Below are 24,431 nucleotides of genomic sequence, written 5' to 3'. Positions count from 1 at the left end.
TATTTGGCCTCTGTAAACTTTAAACTGGACTGTGAACTATTGACCCTTTTGACTGGATTGATGTTTTTTCAACATGACATTATGATAATAAATAGAATATGACACATGTCACAGCTGCACTACTGCTATGCTGCAGATTGTTTAGATCAGCCTTGGCATTTGACCTTAAACAAACCTTTCTGTCTATCAAACACACACACACACACACACATGCAGATACACTTATATTGTAAGCTATCATTCATCTATGCAACTGTGACAATTTTTTCTCTCTTTTTAAAAAATCAGAACAATAATTTTTAATAGTGCACGAGCTTGCACACTAGAAAAAAAATCAGAACTGGATCGCTTTTCTTATCATGACACCTTGTCAGAAATTAGCAGTATTCAATTTCTAGCATGCATCAGTGGACACATGAAGGGTAACTATGTGTCTTTGTGTGTGTTTGTGTGAGGTGTAACTGCAGGATCATTACACCGATATAAAGCATTTACTTTACATTATTTTTAAATGTTTAATATATGCTTGACAAAAGTTTGCTTTACGGGGTTAAAATCATGTGTTTATGCTTTAAACCTTTTTACTCGCACATATATTGAATGAATGGTAATGTCCATAGAAGACCTTCTGGTTAGCTAATAAGATACAACAAGCACAACAATCCAAAAAATCATGGCTTGTACACAAATAAATTCTTTCTGTGAGAATGTTTGTGTTCTCATTACACATGACCCATACAGTAGTGTTGCCACAGTCATTTTGATCTTGAGGCAAAACAAAAACACTTTAATATTACACAAATAATTTCTGGATTTGGTGTCCTACCAGTAGGGATTTGGTAAGGCATATAAAGACACCCCTGTCAAAGAAAAGGCCTCCCAGACACTTTTGGAGCAGCAAATTCTAGCTGTCATGCTGACAGGCTTCGTCACTTAAGGAATGTACAATATAAAAAGATGACAACCTAGGTTTGAGTGTGATCCAGGACCTTTGTAGAATATGATCCAAATCTTTGCTTTGAGGCAAATTCACAAAATATAAATGTAAACACACACGCACAAACAGAAGAAATTTGAAAGATTTTGTGTAGGTGGAATCAGTATAACAGCAGTAAATACCAATATGTAATGTGAGGTGGATATTGTAGCATAGACTATAGGAGTCACTGTGGTGGATGCTAGACATAAATTGTCTTGTGGAGCAGTAATTGACTGCAAATCAGAATACATTTTCAGTTCACCCACTTAAAGCAAAGCTAAAAATCTCATTCAGAAAGACTTTCCCTTCAGTGTGTTTAAATGTACAGGAAAGCATGTTTCACCAAAGCCACCCTGGTTAATTGGACCATGTTATAGTAAGTTAAGCTAAAAATAACACCAATGAGCAACTAAGGGTCCACAGCAGTGGAGTTGGCATGTGAAGCATGTTAAATATAATGACATCAAAACATATATTAGATAGCTTTTTTCTCCCAAGGTCATGATCTCGACTGATTTTCAAAGCCATGAAAAAGCATAAGTCTGTCAAACTAACTAACTAGAGACAGAAAATCTCTTGCGTCTTTGCATCCTGTTTTGTAACTGCAAATGTCACGTATTTCAATAGTGCTGTCAATATAAAAAACGTCATAAATCATCACTGTATAGAAGCTTAAGGTGCAAAAATTAGAAGTGAAAATGTTTTCAAGAAATTACGCCATAACTAATGTATCAGTTAACTTTATAGTAAGTGGAGCAAACAGATCATAAATATAATAAATATCAATATTGCCTCTGACCACAAATATTCAGATACGCCTTTAAAGTCTCCTTGACGTGTGCTTCAGGATGAGTGTGAGTACATTGTACTGTCTGTGGGGACAAGACCACAAATTGCAGGGCAAAGCGATGGAGACTCACATTCATGCTCTACTGACAAAATATGCATCATTTGGATCCTTCAGACCCCCACATACTTGTGGATGAGCCAACTCTAAAAGTTGCATCAGATCAACTGGGTCTTATTCATAAACAGCGAGTAGGCACAAATCTGTGTGCAAATGTTTTACCCACAAATATGTGATGTAGACGTTTTCGAATGAATTTAGGCCCACACTACCGTGAAAAAGTATGCTGTCTTTCCAATTTATTATTCTTTTGGATATTTCTTTTACTTAAATGTTTCAGGTTACCAAACAAACTGTGATATTAGATGCAGATAACCTGAGTAAATGTAAAACACTCTAAATTAAAATTTTATTTATTAAGGTGAAAAAAATTTGGGATACACTTTGTAAAAGTGTGGCTTATTTTTTGTCTTCTTCCTTGAATACTATTATTTGAGATTATTTAGTCACAAATTTTGATTTGTAACAGCATGGTACTATGCAGAATGCAAGCACTGAGATACATACAATGGTAAGAAACGAGTTGGCCTTTAAACATATTTCATAAATCTAGTAAAAATTGCATTGCACAAAAATCGCACTTATTTGGTGCACAGAAAGAAAATTCGATGTAGATATTAATGAAATTTATATATTGGTGTCTTTAACCTCGTCATATAATTCTAAAGTGATGCTATGATGCTTAGATCAGTGCTTAATGTGGGCCATAGAGGCATTTGCTTATGGTTAATATTTGGTTAATATGGTTAATATTTTGATTGCGTACAGTGTTTTATAACTCTGTCCAGATGTACCTCCCTGATGTTATAGCCTAACATAAACAAAGGAGCAGATTGCCTTCAAGGAAACTTACTGTCTTAAATGTGTCTACATAATCAACATAAAAGATACACACTTTTTAAATAATAATGTATTTCCTCCCTCCCACCATTTTACGGAACTCGCCTTCCTATGACCCCAAAGCTAAAGACAATCAACACATGATTTAATGTGTCTTATTCATTCATGTGTTATTACCCCCAGTGAAATTGTAAAACATAGTAGTGGATTGAAGAGCTGTCTTCAAGCCAATGAGTCCAGTTTCTCCCTTTTCAGTAATCTACATACAAGGTGTGAATTCAGTCAAAGACTGAGCCATATAATAAGGCTGATATTACAAGCTATTGAAGAATACAACAACACCTCACTCAAATCCAACTGAAGTACACACAGTAACTCGCACTGAAAGAACGATGCAATTAATTGCGCCCAAAACTGTTAGAGTGTGAAACTCTAGGTAGTGGTTTGTGAAAACCAATTTAAACGTGTCTATGCACATTCTGTACGTACGCTTATTTGTGTCCGTGTGTGAGTCGGAAAGAGCAAAAAGCAGAGTGCAGACAGAGAAAGACAGAGAAAGGAGAACCGTGAGAAAAAAAAGCACCACCGTCAGTGCCTTTTGGCTTTGTAACAAATTATATCCCTGGATCAGATCCAGAGCCTCGGATCGGAAAATATTCTGTTACACAACAGTTCAAAAGTGGTAGAACAAGAGTGTTAATAGACTTGGCTGTAAACGGTGTTCTTGGTTCCTTTTTTGTTCTTCCAACTATACTTACATGTTTGAATACATTTAAGAGCATCTTTTTAATGCTCAAATGTATCATTACAATTATTTTAAAAATGCTCTCAGTGATATATGGGATCAAAACGAAAATCAAACCAAAGACAATGCACTGGCCAAAAAACTTAAAGGAACACCTTTTAATCAGAGTATAGCATCAAGTCAAGTAAACGTCTGGAATATTGATGTGGTTCTAATTTTTTCTTGCTGTTTTCTTCCCCACTAGCTTTGCATTTAAGACCAGCAGGTACCGGAACAGCTTCTTCCCCACAGCTGTCAGACTCCTGAACTCTGCCTCCTGACATCTGACCCACATTAAACTCATGGACTGAACATACACACACCCACAACCACCTACACACACACACACAATGGACAAAAACAAACAAATGGACAACTGTACCCTCATGCACACAATAATAACATGGACTGAACCATCACTCACAACCACTAGCACTTTATAGCCTCTGCAGAAATTATCCACATATTTCACTTATCTTAACTGCACTACTGTAAATGCTGTATAGACAATCATTCTGTACAATATGATAATTATAATTCTACAACTGTTTACAACTGTTTATAACTTGCATAGTCCATATTTCCGTATAGTTTCATATTTATATCCTGTTCATTGCCTGTACATAGCTTGTACACCCACTACAGCCTGTACATACTTATAGTTATAGCATATTCATAACATACCTTCATACCGTGTACATTGTAACATACCTGTAATAGACCCATATTTTGTACCTTCATACCTATAACTATCTATATATCTATATTATTGCTAATATATATTTTGTAATATATCTATATCATGGCTAAAGCACTTCTGGATGGATGCAAACTGCATTTCGTTGCCTTGTACTTGTGACACGTGCGATGACAATAAAGTTGAATTCTATTCTAATTCTATTCTATTTAGCTATAGGGTCAGTGTCACTACTGGTAGGTGATAACTGGATGCTACAGAGTTTGCACAGGTAGTCCAACTAAAGGTTGGCACATTAACATGTCCCATTAAGGTTTATTGTGTCTCCCAGTCTCAAAAGCATGGAGGACATGCAGGAGACAGGCAGTTATTTGAGGAGAGCTTGACAGGGCTGTGAAAGGTTCTAAACCTATCAGCAGGACCGGTATCTGCGTTTTTTTGTGTAAGGAGAAACAGGATGGGCATTGCCAGAGCCCTACCAAATAACATCCAGGAGGCCACTGGTGTGACTGTTTCTTACCAAACAGTCGGAAACAGACTTCGTGGGGGTGTTTGTTATGACCTAACGTAATTGGCCCTGTGCTCTATGATATTTGCCATGCAATATCAGAACTGGTGGGTTAACCACTGGGTCTTGTGCTTTTCACAGATGGGAGCAGATTCACTCTAAACACATTCAGCCTTGCGTTTTGCTTTATTGCTGAATTGCTTTTTTTTGTATTATTCAGATTCAACATAACTTGCAAAGCTGACTCATGGACCAGGAAATGGAATACTGTAATTTCTCTGTTGAAACTGAAACTTGTTGCTGCTTTTTGACATCAACACAGCATGATCAAACTTCCATTATAATATTACTTTGTAATAGATTACATTATTAAAGAAAAGAAAGAAAAGAACACACAAATACAAAACAAGAGGGTAAAATCTCTCTACTATACAAATGTACTTACACTTGCAGTATCATTCAAAACCAAATGCTTGATCATGAGGGTCATTTACATATTGGGGTTTTCTCTGTTATTATTATTGTGGGGTCTTTACCTCACAATATAAAAAGTGTCATGTTGCCTGTTGCTGTTGTGTGCTATATAAATAAAATTGAATTGAACTCCGAAACTGATTCATTAAAATCACGTAAGATTAGCTCCAAAGGACGGGGTCCACCCTCTACAGGTTCCCAGTCAACCAAAGGGCTAATACTAATCTATCACAGGGTATACAATAAATCTCTATATTTGGAAGGACAAAAATGTGTGTAACAGTCCCGTACATAAAAGATGGCTGATACAGCGACAGTTTTTGTAATCTGTCTTTTGATGACTGTTATGCATGCGTGTGAGGCTGGTAAAAAGGATTTGCTTTTAAATAAAAATCTTCTTCTCAGTATATTATTTTAAGAATACATACTTGTAGAATCCAGCAGCCAATACTTTTAGAAGCTAAAATCCACAGTACATTTTATATTATTTAAGCTTCAACAGCCAGAATTTGACAAAACAGGTGGTTATATTCCATCTGTGCTCACCAGGGAACATACACCAAAACTGAAAAGGTAATGTCTCGATGGATGCTCAATCATTCAGGTAAGGAAATCCCAGAAAGTTGATTTTGTTCATCCAAGTGGCAAAACGTTTCTCCCACTGAAAACTGCATCTAAATGAACAAAATCAACTTACTGGGATAGAAGCTAATGTTGGTTAGTCTAGAATATCGCAACTACAATCTTCTTATTTACTTCTGTGCCTTGTTTTTGCAAAATTCTATAGTTAGTTTCCTCTTTATGAACAATTCCAAACATACAAGTGATCTGCAGAGAATGGTGGCTTGTCTGCAGGTGTAATTTGTTCTCCAAAGGCAAAGGAGCACGATTGGCTCTACAGCCATTACAAAGGATTGGCATAACAGCTGCATCACAGTGCAACAGCTGCACTCTAAAGAACCAGGTTTAAAACTTTTTAGAACCACATGGCTTAACCTTGAGGATTTATAGAATAGAATAGAATAGAATAGAATAGAATAGAATAGAATAGCCCTTTACTGTCATTGTACACGTACAACGAAATTATTGAAAACTTTTGGTGAGGAAGATGGAAGGAAGAGGGGGATTGTGTTGTTTTCGCAGCTGGACATGACAGTCAGCTCTGTATCCCCCCTTTTGTTTCCGCTCCCTGCACTTTCTGCATCACTTGCTATTCCCAACAATAACCTACGGAGTGCCCAGTGGTATCGCAATCTTGGGTAGGATACTGTCGGTCCAGTCCCAAGTAAGGTCCGGTTTCAGGCTGAGGTCGATGTCTATCAGTTCCTGATGACGGAAAGTGTTTAGTGCGTTGCAGGAAGTCGCAATAAAAAGGCAGAAAAAAAAACACAAAAAGGTGCGCAATAGTTCAGAGCGCTGTGCCTCTGCATAAGTTTTAAAATAATTTTAAGACAAAATGGTAATAGATTTTTTAATCTGGTTATGTGGCACATTTAAGAAATAGCAAAAATGCAAATTTTTGAGTTAGTTATTCCTTAAACACTGTAAAAGTAAGCAATCAATATGATTTTAAAGTGTTATATGGTTTCCTATTCGCATCAATTCGGACAAAAAGTGGAGATCAACCCTTGCCATCACAAAACAGAGTCTGTGATCACACATATACTGCATATCCATAAAAAACAGTGACACATGACATATCACTGGCACCTAATGCTCCATAACCACAGATGTTAGAGAGTGTGTGTTCTTGTAATAAAGCAGAGCTTTAACTGAGCAATAGAAATGCACTCTCAGCAAAAGACAGTATCATCACTTTCTCACAGTTTCTTATGTACTCCTGCTGTTATTTGCTATTTCTTCTAAGTTTAAGCTGGGATACATAAACTATATCTTACATTATGCTGATGGACTTTTCATAAATTTTAACTAAGGCTTGATTTCAGGACTTATTCCTTATCAGCTGACTTAAATATGATGAGATGAAATACAAATAAGTAGAAATGCAGCAGCCCAAATGTAAGATTATATTCATATTTGCTTAGGAATACCTGTATTATTATCACACTATTTAGATTTCAAGTGTCTCTTATTCTCTTTCAAACATAATACTTAGGAAACTTCTCCAAGCAGCACATCGGTAGATGAGAAATTATGGCCGATCAGACAGGTTCAGTTTTCTGCACCATAGAAGACTTGTATGTCTTTTGAGCTCTTCTCAGTTCCAAACATGACTCCCACTGTTATTTATCAGTGCTGTTGAGATTTTGGCCCAGTCACACAGGCCTACAGACTGGTCACCAGCCACCAGGCTGCCTGTCACAAAGAAAAGAATAGTATTTCTTCACAAGGAAAGTTTTGGTGCAGCACCTTTTTGCAACTGATCTCCCCTAGTAACACCCTGCAACTTTTGCAAACCATTCATACACATTTTTCCTTAGCAACCAGAGGCTGTCAGAGGGTAACTGTAGGCCTGTGTGTGTCAGGCCTTTTTCTTTCCATTCTTATTGATCTATCAAAGACACAAAAAGACTTGCATAAACTGGAGAAATTTTACTGTTACCTTTATCTTAGACCAAAAAAAAAAAAGTGTAAAAGTTGCATTGTAATTAATTCAGCTGCCTTCGCTCTCTGGACTACAGACAATACTGTAATACTGTATTGAGATACTGATACTGAATACTGAGATGCCATACCTTCTGGACAGAAGTGCAAGTAGAGTGAATGTGAAGCAAGGCAGTAAATATGTTTTTTTTTTAATATGTTTAAAACAAATAACTGTTAATAAATATATTAAATCTATTCTCAGCTTTGGTTTTAAAGCAGCACAGCTAATTTTAGTTTCTGGGCCCCACAGCAACCCAAGTGGGTCTCAATGCAATTTAAACATTTCCCTTTATTCTCTCATTCACTTTATTTCCATTAGAATATAGAATATTTCTTCATGATTGTAAGAACTAGTTGTGGCAAAGGAATACATTAAGTCCATTTATCTCATATTTTTATCCCTGTATAATCATTCATTCATCTCCATATCAGAAAAATACGTTTATCTTATTGAAAAAATGACTTTAAAAATGTCTCCTCTCCTATTGTCACACATTTATCATTGTTAAAAATTTACATGAAGACTATTAAAAAAAAGATTATCTGAAGTACATTTAAACTTATTTCCTGTTCTCGTGTTCTTTTTTTCAGCAAACATCACGATGTTAGACTATATCAACACAATGTTTTTGTGTCATTGTCAAATATGGCCTCTTTTTTCTTTCCCTCTCTTTATATTCACACTCTGGTGACTGCTTACCCTTTCCATCTTCATTTGTTTCCTTCATTCCCCTCTTACTGTATTTTCCTCCTCTGTGCTTCCCTTGATTGCTTTATATGAGCAAGAAATCACATTCATGAAAATAAAATATGTCTATATTTCAACACAAAACCCTGGCACTGAACATTGGAATAATCTAAATGGAACTACTGCAAATTATATAATGTCTCAGTTTGGATGCGGTCTTACTTATGCTGTGGATTTGTATTCATTTATTCTACTTCATATTTACCATTCACAGTCTGATGTTATTGGAAACACCAAACACAGTGTTATTGATATGGCTGTCATGTTGCTCAGTGTTATTTTGACAAGGGCTGCATTTCAAGTTAACATACTGCACACACACATGCGCTCAGCCACAACAGCTTCCACGTCTTTTGACATGGAATATTACTTGGAATATTCTATATGTCTGTGTGAATATGACCTAAAACAACATAGATTTTCAGAAACCATAAGCTTTGTCATTCTCAACCACCCTAGGGATGCATCCCATTTTCACCTTGGGACTTCCAGGCACAGATGTTCCTGTATACAACACCAGCCACTTGGTTGTGGTGTTCCATGTATCCCCTGCCTGCTACCGTCTTGCACCCTGCTGTTATGTGCTGGATTGGCTCAGGGGCATCTTTGCACAGCCTGTACCTGGGGTCCTGCCTGGTGTGGTAGACCTCACCCTCTACTGAACTTGTCCTGCGAGCTTGTTCCTGTGCTGCCATGATTAGCGCCTCTGTGCTGTCTTTCAGTCCAGCCATTGGTAGGATTTCTTGATATCAGCCACTTCTTAAGTCTGCCATTGCGACACGCCATGCATGGTAAGGAGCTTTCTTGTCTTGATGTCAGTGGCATCCACCTGCTCTTTTGGCCATCTGATTAGTCCAGCAGGGTATATGATGACCAGGTGCTGATTGCCCTAGGCACTGCTGAATGGGAATCAGCTGACTTCTCAGGCCTTGACTCACTCTGCAGATATTTGGTGGTTTTGCTTTTCTTTCTGGCCTTTTCATGGTTCCCATTTCCCTACAGGATTCCAAGGTACTTGTAGCTGTCCTCAATGTCTGCAAAATTCTATTCTGGTAGCACAATCTCCTCAGTTCTGCCTACAATCATCAATTCGCTCACGTGGACTCGTGCACATACACATAATTATAAAGAGTAGAAACGTTGTAAAAAAGCTTAATTGCAATTCCATCAATATAGAAAGGTTACTGTGCTATCATGGCCAGAGAGTCCCTGCAATCAGTCACTAAAGCAACTGATTTCAGTGATTAACTCAACTTTAATGAGGAGTTGAAGTAATCAGTGAAATGAGCTGCAGTGATGTCAAGATGGATGAGAACCTATAGATGATGGGTCACACTGCAACACAGCAGGATCGTGACTGTACACGAAACACCCATCTAAAGCATGTCTGCTACACGCAAACAAGCTCGTCTAAATGTTCTTATTCAGAGGCAGTTATTACAGGCGGCTGAAGATGAGGGGTTGTTTTTCTAAAGAAAGTGCAAAAAATGGGCATTGGCTTTGGTAAGGGAAGTGCTTGCTCTGTGAGATTTTGGTTAAATCCTAAAAGATTTACGGCCTCATAAGTTGTTAAGCCGTGTCAACACTGGAAGCAGTTAACAGCAATGTGGTGACCAAATGCCTATAAAAAGTTAATGACGTTTAGGGACATTCAAGTGGTTAGAGGTTTTAAAAAAAAAAGCTGGTCCAATTGGCAATTACTTAGATAAACTTTCCATTACTACATGAACAGGTAGTAGATACATTAGAGTTACAAATAGTGAGGACTTGCTCAGCTCTAAATCAGTGATAAGTATCTAGCACTGCTCACACTCCATGAAAAATAAAAGAAAATAATTTAAGAAAGCCATAAGCCAGACATTTTACAGAGTAATCTTATCAAGGACACCCATATTCATTTCACTTTCAGCAGCTTTCTCCATGACCAGTTCTCTGGTAGTTTAGTTTTCTTGCACAAAATCCTCTAAAACCCTTCTTTTCAATAACCAAATAGAATAAACATGTGTACAGTAGCTTTAACAAGGCTATAAGGTGTGTTTAGGTTTTTGATTATTTTATTAGCACACATAATATGCGTTCTACTTCCAAATAGCCATTCAGTCAAGATGGAAAGAACTGCTGACAATTTGATATGTGACAACCCTATTTTGCTAACAAACATGGATAATTTCATTATTTTTTAAATATGCAGAGAAAACCGATATCAAGACATTTGAACTATGACCACAGAAAGTTCAAATTTCTGCATTGGTCATTAGCATGCAAAACATCACATAAAAATGTACAACACAAATAATTGACATACTTAGTCAAGGGATAGGCAATTTGCAAAGAAACTCACACAAAATAGTAGATGGTAAATAGACACAGATTCACTGTTTTAACAGCCATCATCTGCTAGCTAGTTATCTAAAATTGCAGTTTTCCACAAAGCTTAAAAGTCCACTTTTAAGCTTCTTTTTTTTTTAATTCATTTTTGGGTTAATAGCTTGTGATGTATGTTACTGCTTGTTCTGGTGCTAGCACAGCAAGATCTATATCATCTAGATAAGACTAAATCAGCTAGATAAAGATTTGCCATCTGATCATATCACCAAACCGGAATCTGCAGTGATTGCAGTCGTAAAAAAGTGTGTCAGGATTTACTCCTAAAATCTCTAAAAACTTAAAAACCACAGGCAGTTGTTCACATTTGAGATATGTGCAGACCTGTACGCAGAAAAGCAACAACCAAAAAATGTACTTCCATATAGCTCAAAAATTTATTACAGGAGTATAATTAGCAGGAGAGAGATAAGTATTAGACAGGCAAAGATACTAGCAGTGAGAGCCCATCTTCTAGGGATTTGAACTTAATCCATTTTCTCTCAAAGTAGCTCTGCTTGCTTACACACCTCTTTGAAGTGTAAATTGAAAAAGAATTGGTTGCATAAACTTTCTACAGTGACAAGCTTGGAAAAAAAAAAGTCTGTTCTGTTCTGCCGTGACACCCCCTATTTTGCTAAGTAACAAGGCCAAAGATTGGAAATATTATATAATAAACAAAAGGGGACTTAATTAGTTTGTGCAAAGACAGTCACCATTCCAAACAATATGTACACTGATTGTTATTTGTTGAATATGGGAGCTATTCATGCAAATGTAATAATCACTCAATGTGGGAGAATCCTGCAAACCAAACAGCAATTAATTCACACGAAGATATTTCCCCTGTCTAGTCAAGCAAAGCTGTTTAAATACGCTCCCCTTCTGCCATCATCTCCTTAGACTCCCCTTTTTCCTCTTACATCTTTCTCTGTCTTCAGAACTCCTTTCATGTGTCTCTTTTGCTTTGTCTGTTCCTGTCTTAGTTTTGCTATCGCAGACTCAACACAAAGTCAGATAGCTTTTATTCAGTTTTCTGTGCCTTATAAAGTAAATAGTCAAAAAAGAATGATCAGACTCTAGGTTAAGCAAATACGGGAATATCCACTGAACCAAACTATAGATACCTAAAGTATCTATCTATATGTAAAGAGTCCATAAATAACAGATTTTTATCATAAAATATGATTGTGAATATAGAATCTTTATCGTAATTGATGACGGAGATGACTGGAGAAACCCTAAATGCCATCAGTTTCAATAAATGGCAATATAAAACTACATACTGCCCTCTTCAAAGTGTAATAATGATCACATTTCACCTTTAACTGTGAAGCTTTTTGAATAATAGCCTTGAAGTTGTGAATGTAACTGTTGAAGTAAAATTATAGAGAAACAAGAGAAAATGATTAAGAATATTTGCTACAATAATTTATCATTTATTTGTGGCTAACCACATCTATTGGACTGGAGCCAGGGAGAAGTCCTGATGGATTCAATTTTTGTGCAAATTTGAACCAGACAAAGAGGGATGATGGCACAAGGACCTGCTGTTTGTCTACATCAAAAGTTTCTGTTGTTCTATGTGGACGTCCGCTTTTATTCATACATATACTTTTGATACAGGGGTATCTGTAGCTCAGGAGGTAGAGCAGGTAATCTAATCAGAAGGTTGGTGGTTTAATCCATAGCTGCTCCAGTCTACATGCCAAATATCCTTGGGCAAGATACTAACCTCAACTTTGTCTGTGATGCATCAATCGGAGTATGAATGTGTGTGAATGTTAGATAGAAAGCACTTAAGCTTAGGTGGGAAAAAGTGCTGGTGTGAATGGGTGAATGTTGTATAAAGTACAAAACCGCTATAAACGAATCAGTCCATTTACCTTACATGCATCACTATTTCTAAAATTGCAAATGCCGTCATCATCATCATCTTTACTCATAAAGCACTTTCAAACAACCACAGCTGATGCAAAGCGCTGTACACTGGAACTAAATAATAACATTTGCATGAATTGTGTTTAGCTTTTGCCACCTTTACCTTACCCTTGTAATATTTCATATAGATAATTCTTTCTGCATTCTTTCTTCTGTTTTAAACTGCATTCTGATTTTTTTCACAGCATCCCAACAAACTGTTTTTTCCATTATTAAAGAAAGCCTAAATATATCCTTAATGGAAACTGACAGGATTCGATACGTGAGGGCTAGTTTTATGGTTGTTTGTCACAAAAAAAAAAACCAAAATCTTGCTGCCGTTGTGCTACCTATCATCTTCCTAGATGATGCAGGTAGGGTATAAGTCCTAGGTGACTCCTTCTTGAGTTATCGGATTTAGTTTTCAGAAAGCTTGACCTTTGACCTTACCATGAGGTAATGGTAGCCAAAATTCAAACTTCTTTGACATTTTTATCAGATGCTATTATTAATATTACCAATTTGAAAATCCTATGTGGTCCTGTTCTCGAGTGTTCACAAAGCTGGGTGTCCATAATGTCTACAAAGACAATGACTTCTGTACATTCTATTTTAGCACCATTTTCTATTGCAGACCACTCCTCTAATTTCATGTTTCACCTTTCTAAAACATTAGTCATATGTGTTGATGTTCTTAGTTATAATAAATGACAAACTCTTCCATGAAGGACTGACAGGAGCAGCAAAAAACCATTTAAATTCACTGATAACTGCGATGGAGAGAAACTTCATCATTCACACAGATGGTAGAGATGTAGAGTGTAAGTGTGTGTGTGGGTAGCTTTGGTGGTTATGGAAGGTTGGATGGGGGTGTTTCTGGCACCCTGAAATATAAATGTGAGAAAATAAATTATAAAAAGCATGGAAAACTCAGAGAGAAACCATGGTGACATGATTGTCTCAGTTCAGTGGCAAAGCCTGTTATCTCACACAGACACATACACCCAGGCATCCCGTGATCCTTTGGCTTGGAGAAAACAACGTTCAGGTTGATGGAGGTTTGTATCAGTGTTAGAAAAAAATAAATAAATTAAAAAAGGAAAAAAAGATTTGTTACCTGCTACTTTTTTATCTCTCATTTCCTCCCCTTTCTCTCTTTCTGCTATCTCTGGATCTTTTCTTTCTTCTTTGGCTATAAATAGATCAGTGTCTGGCTAGAAGGTAACAAGTGAAAATAACAGTGACCTTAAGGGCCCTCAGATGGGTAGACAGAGACTTCCTCTCTGTCCACCTGTGTTACGTCTTTTAAAAAATAATTCGGCCCTACCCCTTCATAGCCATATTGCTTTCCCTTTATGATAACACTATTGATAACGCAATTAGTCTTTACCGAAACCTTACCGAGCTGAATCGTGTTTTTGAAAGAGTGGTTCCAAAGAAAAGCATTTAATTCAAGAAGGGCAATGCAAATTTTGAAACTGGGGGCTTACTTTTGAAGGGCATCTATCTTGTCAGCAGTAATTCCTTTTAACAACTCCTCCAGCAGGTCGGAGCTGTCGGGTGGCAGAACAGGTGATTTGATAGTAGATGTGTGAGTAAACCAACCAATCAGGGCACCGAGGACAAAAAGAGCCACCCCTGCCAGGAAGTATCTACAAAGAAGAGAAGGGAGCAATCACATATTAATGTTAAAGTTATTCTATTATATAAGCAATCAAAGACGCTATTAAGATGTATTAGATATATTTGTATAATGATATCGTCAGTATCATCTGGCTTTCGCTAGGAATGTATATATCTTTTTGATCTTGGCCTATCCCTGAGTCTTACTGAAAAATATCTATATTTACAAAATGTAAATACCTTCATTTCTAAAGACAACCAAAGCTTACAGCTGCTTAAGGTGTTATCTGATGTTTACAGCCTATCTGATGTATATTTGGTTTTGGCTTCATATATTATTTATTATCCAGATAATTAGTTTACCCTTCTTAATCTATCTAAGACCTAGGTAAAGAACTGCTGTAGAATATCCATGCACTAAATTGAGATCTACACCTACATACATGCCAATATAAAGTAGATTTTTTTTTTTTGTTTGATTATTTTTTTAAACTCTGAGAATAATTCTTTGCTCATTAATAAAAAAAATTAAAAAATCAGTGCTGACTATTTAACAACATTAACCAGCCTGTATTTTGCATATGCCAGACTCGATCAGTCCTTTATAACGCAAACTTCTTCTTTTTTTTAATCATGTTAACTATATTGCTGAAATTCTTGTTGTAGTACACTTTCTAAGACTTATTCTCTTCTTGATCTAAAAAACACGTTTGGATATATGTGTATGGTAACATGTGCTTCTGACATCAAAGATTAGATGAAGAAGCTGGAAACACAATTTGGAGAAAAGTGCATTGCTCACACCCCCTGTAAGTCCCTAAATGAGTTGAAACAATGGTTTATTTGTACATCCATTTTAATCTTATCTGGCAGCTTGTTTATTTCAAAATCACCAAACATGTATTACGAAACATTATAGCAAAAAAATTAAAGTAGCAACTGAACACTCTGTTCATAAGTACTCCTCATAAACTTACTGTTGTCTTGTGGAAATATAGATCAAGAGTCCTCTAACTAAGTTGAGAGTCTTAAAAGTAAAGCAATGCTTGCACATAATGTAAAGTTTAATATTCAAAAGGCATTCTAGCAGGTGCTGTCAATTACAGAACGTCTAAGACTGTTCTATGGCCACTCAGGGACTATTCCCAAACTTTCTCCTATAGTACATTAATGGCACTGAGTAGGGTAATATAGATAAGAAGGAGCGAGAGGAAGAAGTAGATTCAGTGAAACATTCAGATTAGATGATGTTTAGCATCAGCAGTGAGAGGACAAAGGTCAAAGACTTTTTTAGTTCCACTTCCAATTCAATTTATACGCAGGGAACAAATATTCATTGGTATAGACATGAATGGCAGGAGTCATATAATAAAAACAGAAAAATGTAATCAGTGTTGGGTGTAACGGATACCAAAGATGCAATAAGATTACTGTAATGACATTATTTATCAATAACGCAGTAATGTAACAGTGCATTACTCTACTAAAATCAGTAATTACATTATGGTTCCAATTATGCTGTTATTTGTGTTCCAAAGGCTCTTCAATTTTTTTTGCAGCTGATTTCAGTTTGTTTGAAGGGACAAGGAAACTAAGAAGTGTTTGACACTTTTTTAAGGGGTAGGGAAATGGACAGTGTTTTTTTTATGGAGTAATTCAAAAGTTGATCTCATAAGTTAGACAAGAGGAAACAAATGCTTCCTGGACCAATGTTTTTATTACCTTCTAGCAAATGAAGGCCCTGAATGCCGAATTCTTTGTCCACAAAGTTTAAACGATAATATTTTAACTGCATGGGTTAAAATTCAACTCACTCCAAAACTGCATTGCTACTCTTTCTTTGCTTATTTGTTTTTGTTTTTATCATAATGCTATTGCAAACTTTTGTCAAAGGCAGGATATAGAGCAGCAGTATGTTGTAATAACCGATAAACGCAATGGCATCCATTGTGAAATTACACCATATTTATTTTATAGTTTCATGGTTCGATTTTCCAGTCTTATTTGCACCCATATTTAAACTCCTATATCTTATCCACTATTATCGGTTACATCATTGTAATGCATAAACTGTCAATATGATCTAAGTTCTAAAGTGGAAAAAATTCTACAAAGGTGAGTATGGGCAGATACAGGGATCCTTGAATTACTTGACTAGGAAACAGTGCAGTCGTCTTTGTCCTTTATGTCCAGGAGCCCTGGTGAAATGGGAGATGTAGTTGGGATCTTCTTGAAGTCGTTCAAATCGTCCATGTGGTGAAACTGATACAGAGGGCTGGATGGGTTCCATCAGTTCAGGGTCAGGGTCAGGACCAGGGTCTGAACACCCTGAAATTATAGCATTGAACACAATTAAAGTCAACATTACAGCATTACTGTCACAGGAGTTTGTGTGTGGAACAATTGTAAAGATGAAGTAAAAAAAAGTACAACGCTACATAACTTCATAAGATTCAAAACAATAAACAGCATGAACAGAGAAAATGTGTCCCTCTGTGATGGAGCAGTATAATTGTATTCTAATGAAGCCTTGTCTTCAGTCGTTAAACTGATTAGCCTACTTGCTTCAGAAGGCATAGGATAGAGAGCTTTTGTTTATACAGAACTTCAGCCACAACTTAAACGGAGACATTCAAAGCTTAGAAACTCAAGTTTCGTTTTAGGGTACTTATAAGGTTTTAAAACCATTAGCAGATATCTTATCAAGCAGAAAGTGTTATAGGGAATTGCAAATGAAATGAAATCAAACCTCACCTGATCTCTGGCAGTCTATATGTTGCATCTGCATGCGGTCCATGCTTGGCCCTGGTTCCTGCAGCTCTTCCTTGTCCAGATCCCAGTCAAGGTCTAGACCTCCAGAGCAGTGCAGAACCTCACCGACCAGCGGACCACCCTGGGCATCACACACCTTCCTATATGCCATTATCTTACCTGAAACACACATGCAAATAATTAATAATTAAATAACTGATTTTATGTTTATGTAATAACACAAGTTTCAAATTTCTAATAAATGTTTCTGATACTATAAAATTGTTTCATGAAGGAAACATTAAAATCCTTGTACAACCCTGGGTGCAAATGTTTCCATGTTATTTGTTATTGAGATCATAGGACTTTCATTCTTTTGCCTTTTCTTATATTTAATACCACTATGAATGTGAGCTATAAATCACTTGCTTCAGCTGAAATAGAGAATAATAGATCATCCTTCCTTAAAAGCATCATCTCCTCTCATTATCTGAAAGTAAAAATAAAAAGGGAAAAACATATATAATGGTTGCAACAACTTTTAATGACCCAAAAAGTTAGCAGATCCTTAGAGCAGTCCGTCTTAGACAATGATAGCATATTGCATATGTTGACGTACGCAGTGTCTACTGACACTTATTTGGAAGTAAGCCAGCCAGTGTGCAATGAAAGTCCACCACCTGGGTCGGATTAAAACTGCCTCATTTGACTTAAGGTAATGGATGTTACATTCGTGTGGGACAAAGAATAAAATTTGATAAATGTGGTTAAAAGCTACTTGGGCTAAGTGACTTACCAGAGCCTCTCAGCACACAATTATGAAGAGTAAAAGCACCACAGGGGGCTGCGATTCATTTATACACATTAAAATGACAGAGAGAAGGCCAGTTACAAGCTGTTAAGGCAAGTTAAGTAGTGGATCTAAGTAAATGTAAGTGTGTGTGTATGTGTGTGCAAGTTTGTGTTTGTGCATGCAGAATTTGTCGAGTCTGTAGGATAGTATACGTGTTGGTTGTGTTTTGGCCAGTAAAACCAACTCTGGGTTCAATACAGCTCCTTAACAGCATCATTAAATCTCAGTGTGGCTGGTATCACATGCATGCATAGACTGCGTGTCTGTTTGTGTATGTGTCTGTGTTATCTGAGTGAAGATCAGGTTTATAAAATCTCCCAGCTAGTGTCTCAGCATGTCATCAAGTTTAACAGTGCTTTTTATACGCTATTCCATCAAAGTCCACCATGAATGGGCAAATGAACTGCCCAATCAATAACCGCTTGTGGTAGGATAAAAAAAAAATGAGAGAGAGAGACAGAGAGAGAATAAATAAAGAACAGCATCAGACTGGCTGTCAAACTTACTGGTCCTTATTCTGTGTACATTGACCAGTTCACACTTGGCAGTTTATTCAATGTTAACTGGTTTAAAGAAAAACAAAAGAAGAAAGGACACAAAAAGAAAATCATGTTGACATGAAAGTCAGTGATGCGGGTTTGAAGTAGCAAGTAACTTGGTTACGAATAAGTTACAACTCTTCTCATTACTACAGTCATTCTTTGTGTAATTGTACTTATCTTAAGCCTTTTTATACTGTAATGTTACTTGTCCTTAAGTATTCATTACACTAGGCCATTTACTTTTAAAATTATTATTAATTGAATTGAATGGGCTTACAATTGCGGTTACTTTAAACCCCTTTCAAGAGTTGCTCCAGACAAACATTGGGGGTGGATGTGTCCCAGAAGGGGTTCCCCGCTCAGTGTTGCTAAACAATGATGCTGGACCTCTTTCTGTACATAATTTTATCAAGCTGAAGAGAATAAATAAAAAGGGGCAGGAATATGCACAGAACAAGCATCAGAAATGTGCCCGGTGTGAGTTAAAGCCATGCTAAGGATGCAAGATGCTACTCACAGAGATAAAGCCAGATGACATTTGACCTCATCTTAACAAACATCTCAACAAATGAAATCGTATGTATTTATTTTTCAAGTTTTATAATGCAATATACAGTATATACACAAGATAAGCCTCTGTGATTCATCATCACCAGACATATGACTATATATATATATATATATATATATATATATATATATATATATATATATATATATATATATATATATATATGTATATATATACATATACACATGTATAGTATAACAGTCAGTATAAACAATGACAATAATAACTACAAGTAAATCAACAAACATATAAAGAACATAGTATCTTTTGTGGTTTTTTTCCTTTCTTTGTTTATGATTCGTTCTTTTTATTAGCAGAGGCAATTATTGCACTTACCCTAAATACCAAAAGAACAAAAGAACACAGCAATTGTTGGTTATACTAATGATTGTGATTTTATCATTTGTAGCTCAGAGGAGCTGTGAATCGATTACAGATCTGAATTGTCCCTGTTTAGACACTGCATCTGTTTCTGTTTTACTGATTACAAAGGGGGATTTAGATAGAGAGGAGACATGTGAGTGTGACAATTACATGAAGAGTTTTAGAGAAGAGAGAAGACGGATACAGTGAAAATGGTACAGAAGCAGTGGCAGAGATACAAAGAAACATAGTTGAAAACAGGAAGCAAGGAAAGAACAGAGTGTTTATAGATGAATAAGAGAGGGTAAAAAGCAGAGGAAAGAGGTCTGGGAGTTCCTTGGCATCAATCTTCAATGCTCTACCACACTTTCATTACTTCTAGCTCAATGCAGATGAAGGCTCCTCTCAGTAAAATGGAACAAAAGTTCATTTAACTGCTGACCTTCTGTTACAGCCTCACACACACTGCAGTGGCTTTCACTTGATACCTATCACTGCAGGAGTTATAAGATTCCCACTCTTTTTATCTTCTTTTGTACATGTAATTTAACTTGTTGCATTTTTCGTATCGATTTTTAATGTGACATCCACAGATTTTTTTAAACAAAAGAATATATTCGCACAACAGAATTTTGATCATGTTACTGAAAATGTATTTTAAAAGATGTTCAGTATATCCTAAGTTTCCATATATGTACTTCAGACTGAATTCCATGGACAGAAAAGTGAAAAGTATAAATAAATGGACAAATAACCAGCTAGTTTTACTATCTTTCTATTGACTGGGGATATTGACAATAGGAAAAGCAAAAATCTGGATATCTTTACCAGCGTCATTGACATCACAAATTGATGTTGATTGATTGTTGCTGTTCATGTCAAATATTAAGTGATTTTCAACTTTTCCTGTACATCTTAATCCAAATTTGTATTAAACATGGTGTCACTTAATTTAGCATTAATTTGGCAATTTGGTTCACTCCTCCCAGTATTTGTCTTAAAATTAATTTTTTGATTCACTGAAGGCTTCTTGATTTCTCCAATCCACACAAAGACACATTGTTTTTTTTCTGTTAATTTTATTCTTAGAAATGTGCAATGCTAACCACTGCTGTCTTTAAAGTTCCTGAAAGTTAAAATGAGAAATCCTGACAAACTGTAATACCAATAATTCCTTAAATATGGAATTTGCCTGTTTGCCTGTTAATCAAAATTAACCCTTGAATTAAACTGACATTCTAATTTAATTTCCAATTATCAAACTTAATCAAAAGTAATTGAATAAAACATGATTACATTAATCACCATTATTCTGGTGGAGTTTTAAGTACACAATCAGCAAACTGTTGGTGTCACACCTGAGTAGCAATCCACAAAAATCTCACTTTAAGTCTAAATCAGGATAATTATTGCTCTTCATCCAACACCCACTCCACTCTTTGTCAGTTCGAGTTAGATGCCGTCTCCCAGCTGCAACCAAAACATCACCACACTTTAAAGCTCTTTTTCAATAAATCATGTAACGAGGGGGCAGCCTTTGCCCGTGGGTTTGCCTGAACGCGTCACAGAATTTTTAAGGCTCATTATACTTTGGGAAGTAAAACAAAATGTTGCTCTTTGGGCTCACGGCTTCATTTCAAAGTGTAACAACATTTGACAGTGCCAGTGTATTGCCATCTGTATGCCTTTTCTGATGTGATCTTAATTGAGGTGACAGACACATCATTTCAGAGGATGCAGGCATAGCAGCTACATTTCTCTAACAAATTAAAAGCATTTGTGCAGTAAAAAGTTCATATAAAATTCAAAGCCTACAGGAAAAGCGCAGCATTCAACTCTTGACACTAACTTCATTCATTTATCATGTATTTATTTGATAATCATCATTATATCAGACCTTTACATTAAATTGTAGTTTTAGAAACCAACAATAATTTCAGAGATCATCTGCAGTTAAATTTGAGAAAAAAATCAAATTAGAGATTGACATTAAGAAAATGTAAATTAGGAGGGATCATAAGCGATGCTTTTTGCTGAGCAGTGACTTGAGTGCAATAGGACACATCAGCATTTAAATGGAAAAACTTCTCAAACTCAATTCTATTCAGTGGAATAGTGCTAGCTCATGGAGGAAAAATAAATCTATGAACATTTTGCTGGACATTCCACTTCTGGTGAATTTGATGCAAGTTTGCAATGTCCAGCTGTACATTACTAGCTGTAGACAAGGTTTTTGGTCGCTTGGTCTGAGGTAGGCAGAAGTAGTCATTTTCTTTATATCTTAGATGATTTAGTTCAGATGCAAAACTAAATGCAGTGATACAACTTTGTGTCTCAACTGCCAGGATTTATTGCTCTGCTTACAACTAGGCTAACTTACTTTATAAGCTGTTGTGACTGACTAGCATTAACAAGTTCCTTGGTTACAGTGTTGTATAACACATCTAACTCCTCATTTTATCGTTTGTCTTTTCATATTTTAGGAATTTATTTTAAAATTTTTACTAGTGCTAGTTTTACTGCTAGTTTCAATTGTGCGTTGTTTATATTATATAATTTACATTGGTGAAGTAGAAATAGTAGATGTGTTAGTAGATCAATTTGATAGCAACATATTTTAGGCAAATATGCTAAGACATTAAAAAAAACTGTTGAGCAGCCATAGTGAGGGGGACAACTGCCCAAACAATTATGTAGTTTGTTCAGTGAGTCTTAAATGGCTCTATTATGTGCAATTACTATTCAAAGTAAGCTTTTTAATAGCAATCGATTTCAGCGTCAAACCAAGAACAAATTCTGAATAGCAAATGAAAAGCCTGATGCAAAAGCTACTCTTTGACCTTCAGAGAAGCGCTCCATAATCAGACAGATCTGTTGCTTTGAAGAGGTGTAGAACAATAGCACTGGTATGCTGGGACAAAGACCCTCATCAAATTGTTCTTCTGATATGAAATACTTGCACACATATTTGTGTAAGATTACTATTTATATAGCAGGACAAATGCAGGCTTGAGGAACAAAGTTGTCATTCATCTTTTGTCTTTCAGCTCTAAGCAGATTGACAGGCCATCTGCTGTATCTGCTACCTTTCACTACTATTCGCCTCTCATTCATAAATTACTGCATCGCCAGTTTGCTCTAGACACAGCTGAATACACTTAGTGTGATCAGGGCAGAGACAAAGAGTGAGAGAGAAAGAATATTTTCCCAAACACTTCTCCTCACCAATCATTTCATTTGACACGACCTTGTCAGCTGCCGTACTTACAGAGCAGGAAGTATGCTGTCAATCATGGATTTCCCTCTCCCTGCCACAGAGAAGCACAGACCACAAATTATTCATTTTTTTCACATAAATCATGCATTAAAAAAACCTCAAAGTTGCCATTCACTTTATACTTTCACATCCACGAATACTGTACAATACACACAAATTATAAAATAATTTCCACCCTGATTTGTGTCCCAGTAGTATTCTAGGTTAATGCAAGAAAGGGTAAGACCACTGGGGACAAATAAGAAAAGCAAACAGCAGTGTAATGGAATAATCGAGCATCTCCATTAAGGCTCCGTTCACATTCTGTGGTGGTTGGCAGCAAATGAGGTGCTTGCATGTGTGGGTGTGCTAAAATGCAGACTTATTTGCTAACAGATACATGGGACTGTCTGGTTTAAGTCAGTATTTAGAAAAAAAATAAATCTTTTTTTTTTTGCTATGATGGCATTTTACTTCATGCCATGCATTTTCCTTAACTTTGGAAGCATAAGTGAAAGGAGCCTTTAATGTCCCAATGCAAACCTTTTACACTCTAAACTTCTAACAAGGGTTATATTAGGTTATATTCTCAATTTGCAACATATCCCCATTCTAATGGGTTATCTATTATTTATCCATGTCATTGTGGATTTCGTACAGCTGTAAGCTGTAAAACCCTAAAACTAATGTCACAGCTTGAAAAGCAAAATACAGCCACATCCTTACAAACTCCAGATGATATTGCTGATATAATTTTTCACACTTATGTGACTCAAGGTTAAGGGAGAGAATACTGTTAATATAATTTAATCTGACCACGAATTCTACAAAGTGCGTCAGTATAATAAGCAATGAATTCAATGTTCAACATTAACCCTCTTCTGCAGAGCATTGGCCTTAGGCAACAGAAATTTTCTTAAGCCAAATGTCTAGTTAATGCTTTTAAAAATGATTAAAACAAAACAAAAATGGTCAAGCAGCATTTGAAGGAGGAATTCCTTTTTTGACACTTGTCACAGGAGTACATGGTGTAAGATGAAGAGAAAATTACTTGCCTTAAAAATGTATTAAAATGATATGACATAAACTATAAATAAAACAATGTGTGTGCGTTTGTGTGTGCGTGCGTGCAAGGTCTGTGTAGAGACTCTTAAGTTTTCTTCATTTTGTTTGTTTAGAATTGTGTTTTTTTTTCTGCCTTCTCAGGGCAACACTGTTTGGCAATGGTGACTTTTTAAGCATACCCACAAATGTGTTTAAATATATTTGCATTTTTATTTACCTCACTGCTTTAAACATTTTGAGTCAAAAATAGGCACGACATTAAGATAGACAACAAGGACAGTGAAGAGAACTAAAGTGGAGAGAACAGTTTGAGAAGACATGAAAAATAGTATTTTAAAAATTGCCTGTCTAGTTGATATAAAGTCATTTACACATAAGGGAAGGGCACCTGTAACCGGAAGGTCGCCGGTTCGATCCCCGGCCTCTCTGTCCTGGTCGTTGTGTCCTTGGGCAAGACACTTTACCTTACCGCCTACTGGTGTTGGCCAGAGGGGCCGATGGCGCGATATGGCAGCCTCGCTTCTGTCAGTCTGCCCCAGGGCAGCTGTGGCTACAACTGTAGCTTGCCTCCACCAGTGT

The 24,431-nt window shown here is 36.3% G+C and overlaps 1 protein-coding gene across 1 annotated transcript in view; it reads right to left on the bottom strand.

The window, feature by feature from the left end:
• LOC120436365 (inactive N-acetylated-alpha-linked acidic dipeptidase-like protein 2) overlaps nt 1-24,431 on the bottom strand; it is a 483,232-nt gene that overhangs the window by 269,651 nt on the left and 189,150 nt on the right. Inside the window, exons 5-8 of the mRNA XM_039607291.1 lie at nt 22,800-22,839; nt 17,206-17,382; nt 16,602-16,779; nt 14,319-14,480 (exon numbers count right to left, since the gene is read on the bottom strand). Of these exons, the coding sequence (XP_039463225.1) occupies nt 14,319-14,480; nt 16,602-16,779; nt 17,206-17,374 (509 nt within the window). The 5' untranslated portion in view covers nt 17,375-17,382; nt 22,800-22,839. The remainder of the gene's footprint in view (nt 1-14,318; nt 14,481-16,601; nt 16,780-17,205; nt 17,383-22,799; nt 22,840-24,431) is intronic.

The sequence above is a fragment of the Oreochromis aureus genome, linkage group 23, assembly GCF_013358895.1.
Source record: "Oreochromis aureus strain Israel breed Guangdong linkage group 23, ZZ_aureus, whole genome shotgun sequence".
Classification (NCBI taxonomy): domain Eukaryota; kingdom Metazoa; phylum Chordata; class Actinopteri; order Cichliformes; family Cichlidae; genus Oreochromis; species Oreochromis aureus.
Note: the sequence above shows the minus strand (reverse complement) of the source record. Positions and strands in the feature narration are given on the sequence as shown.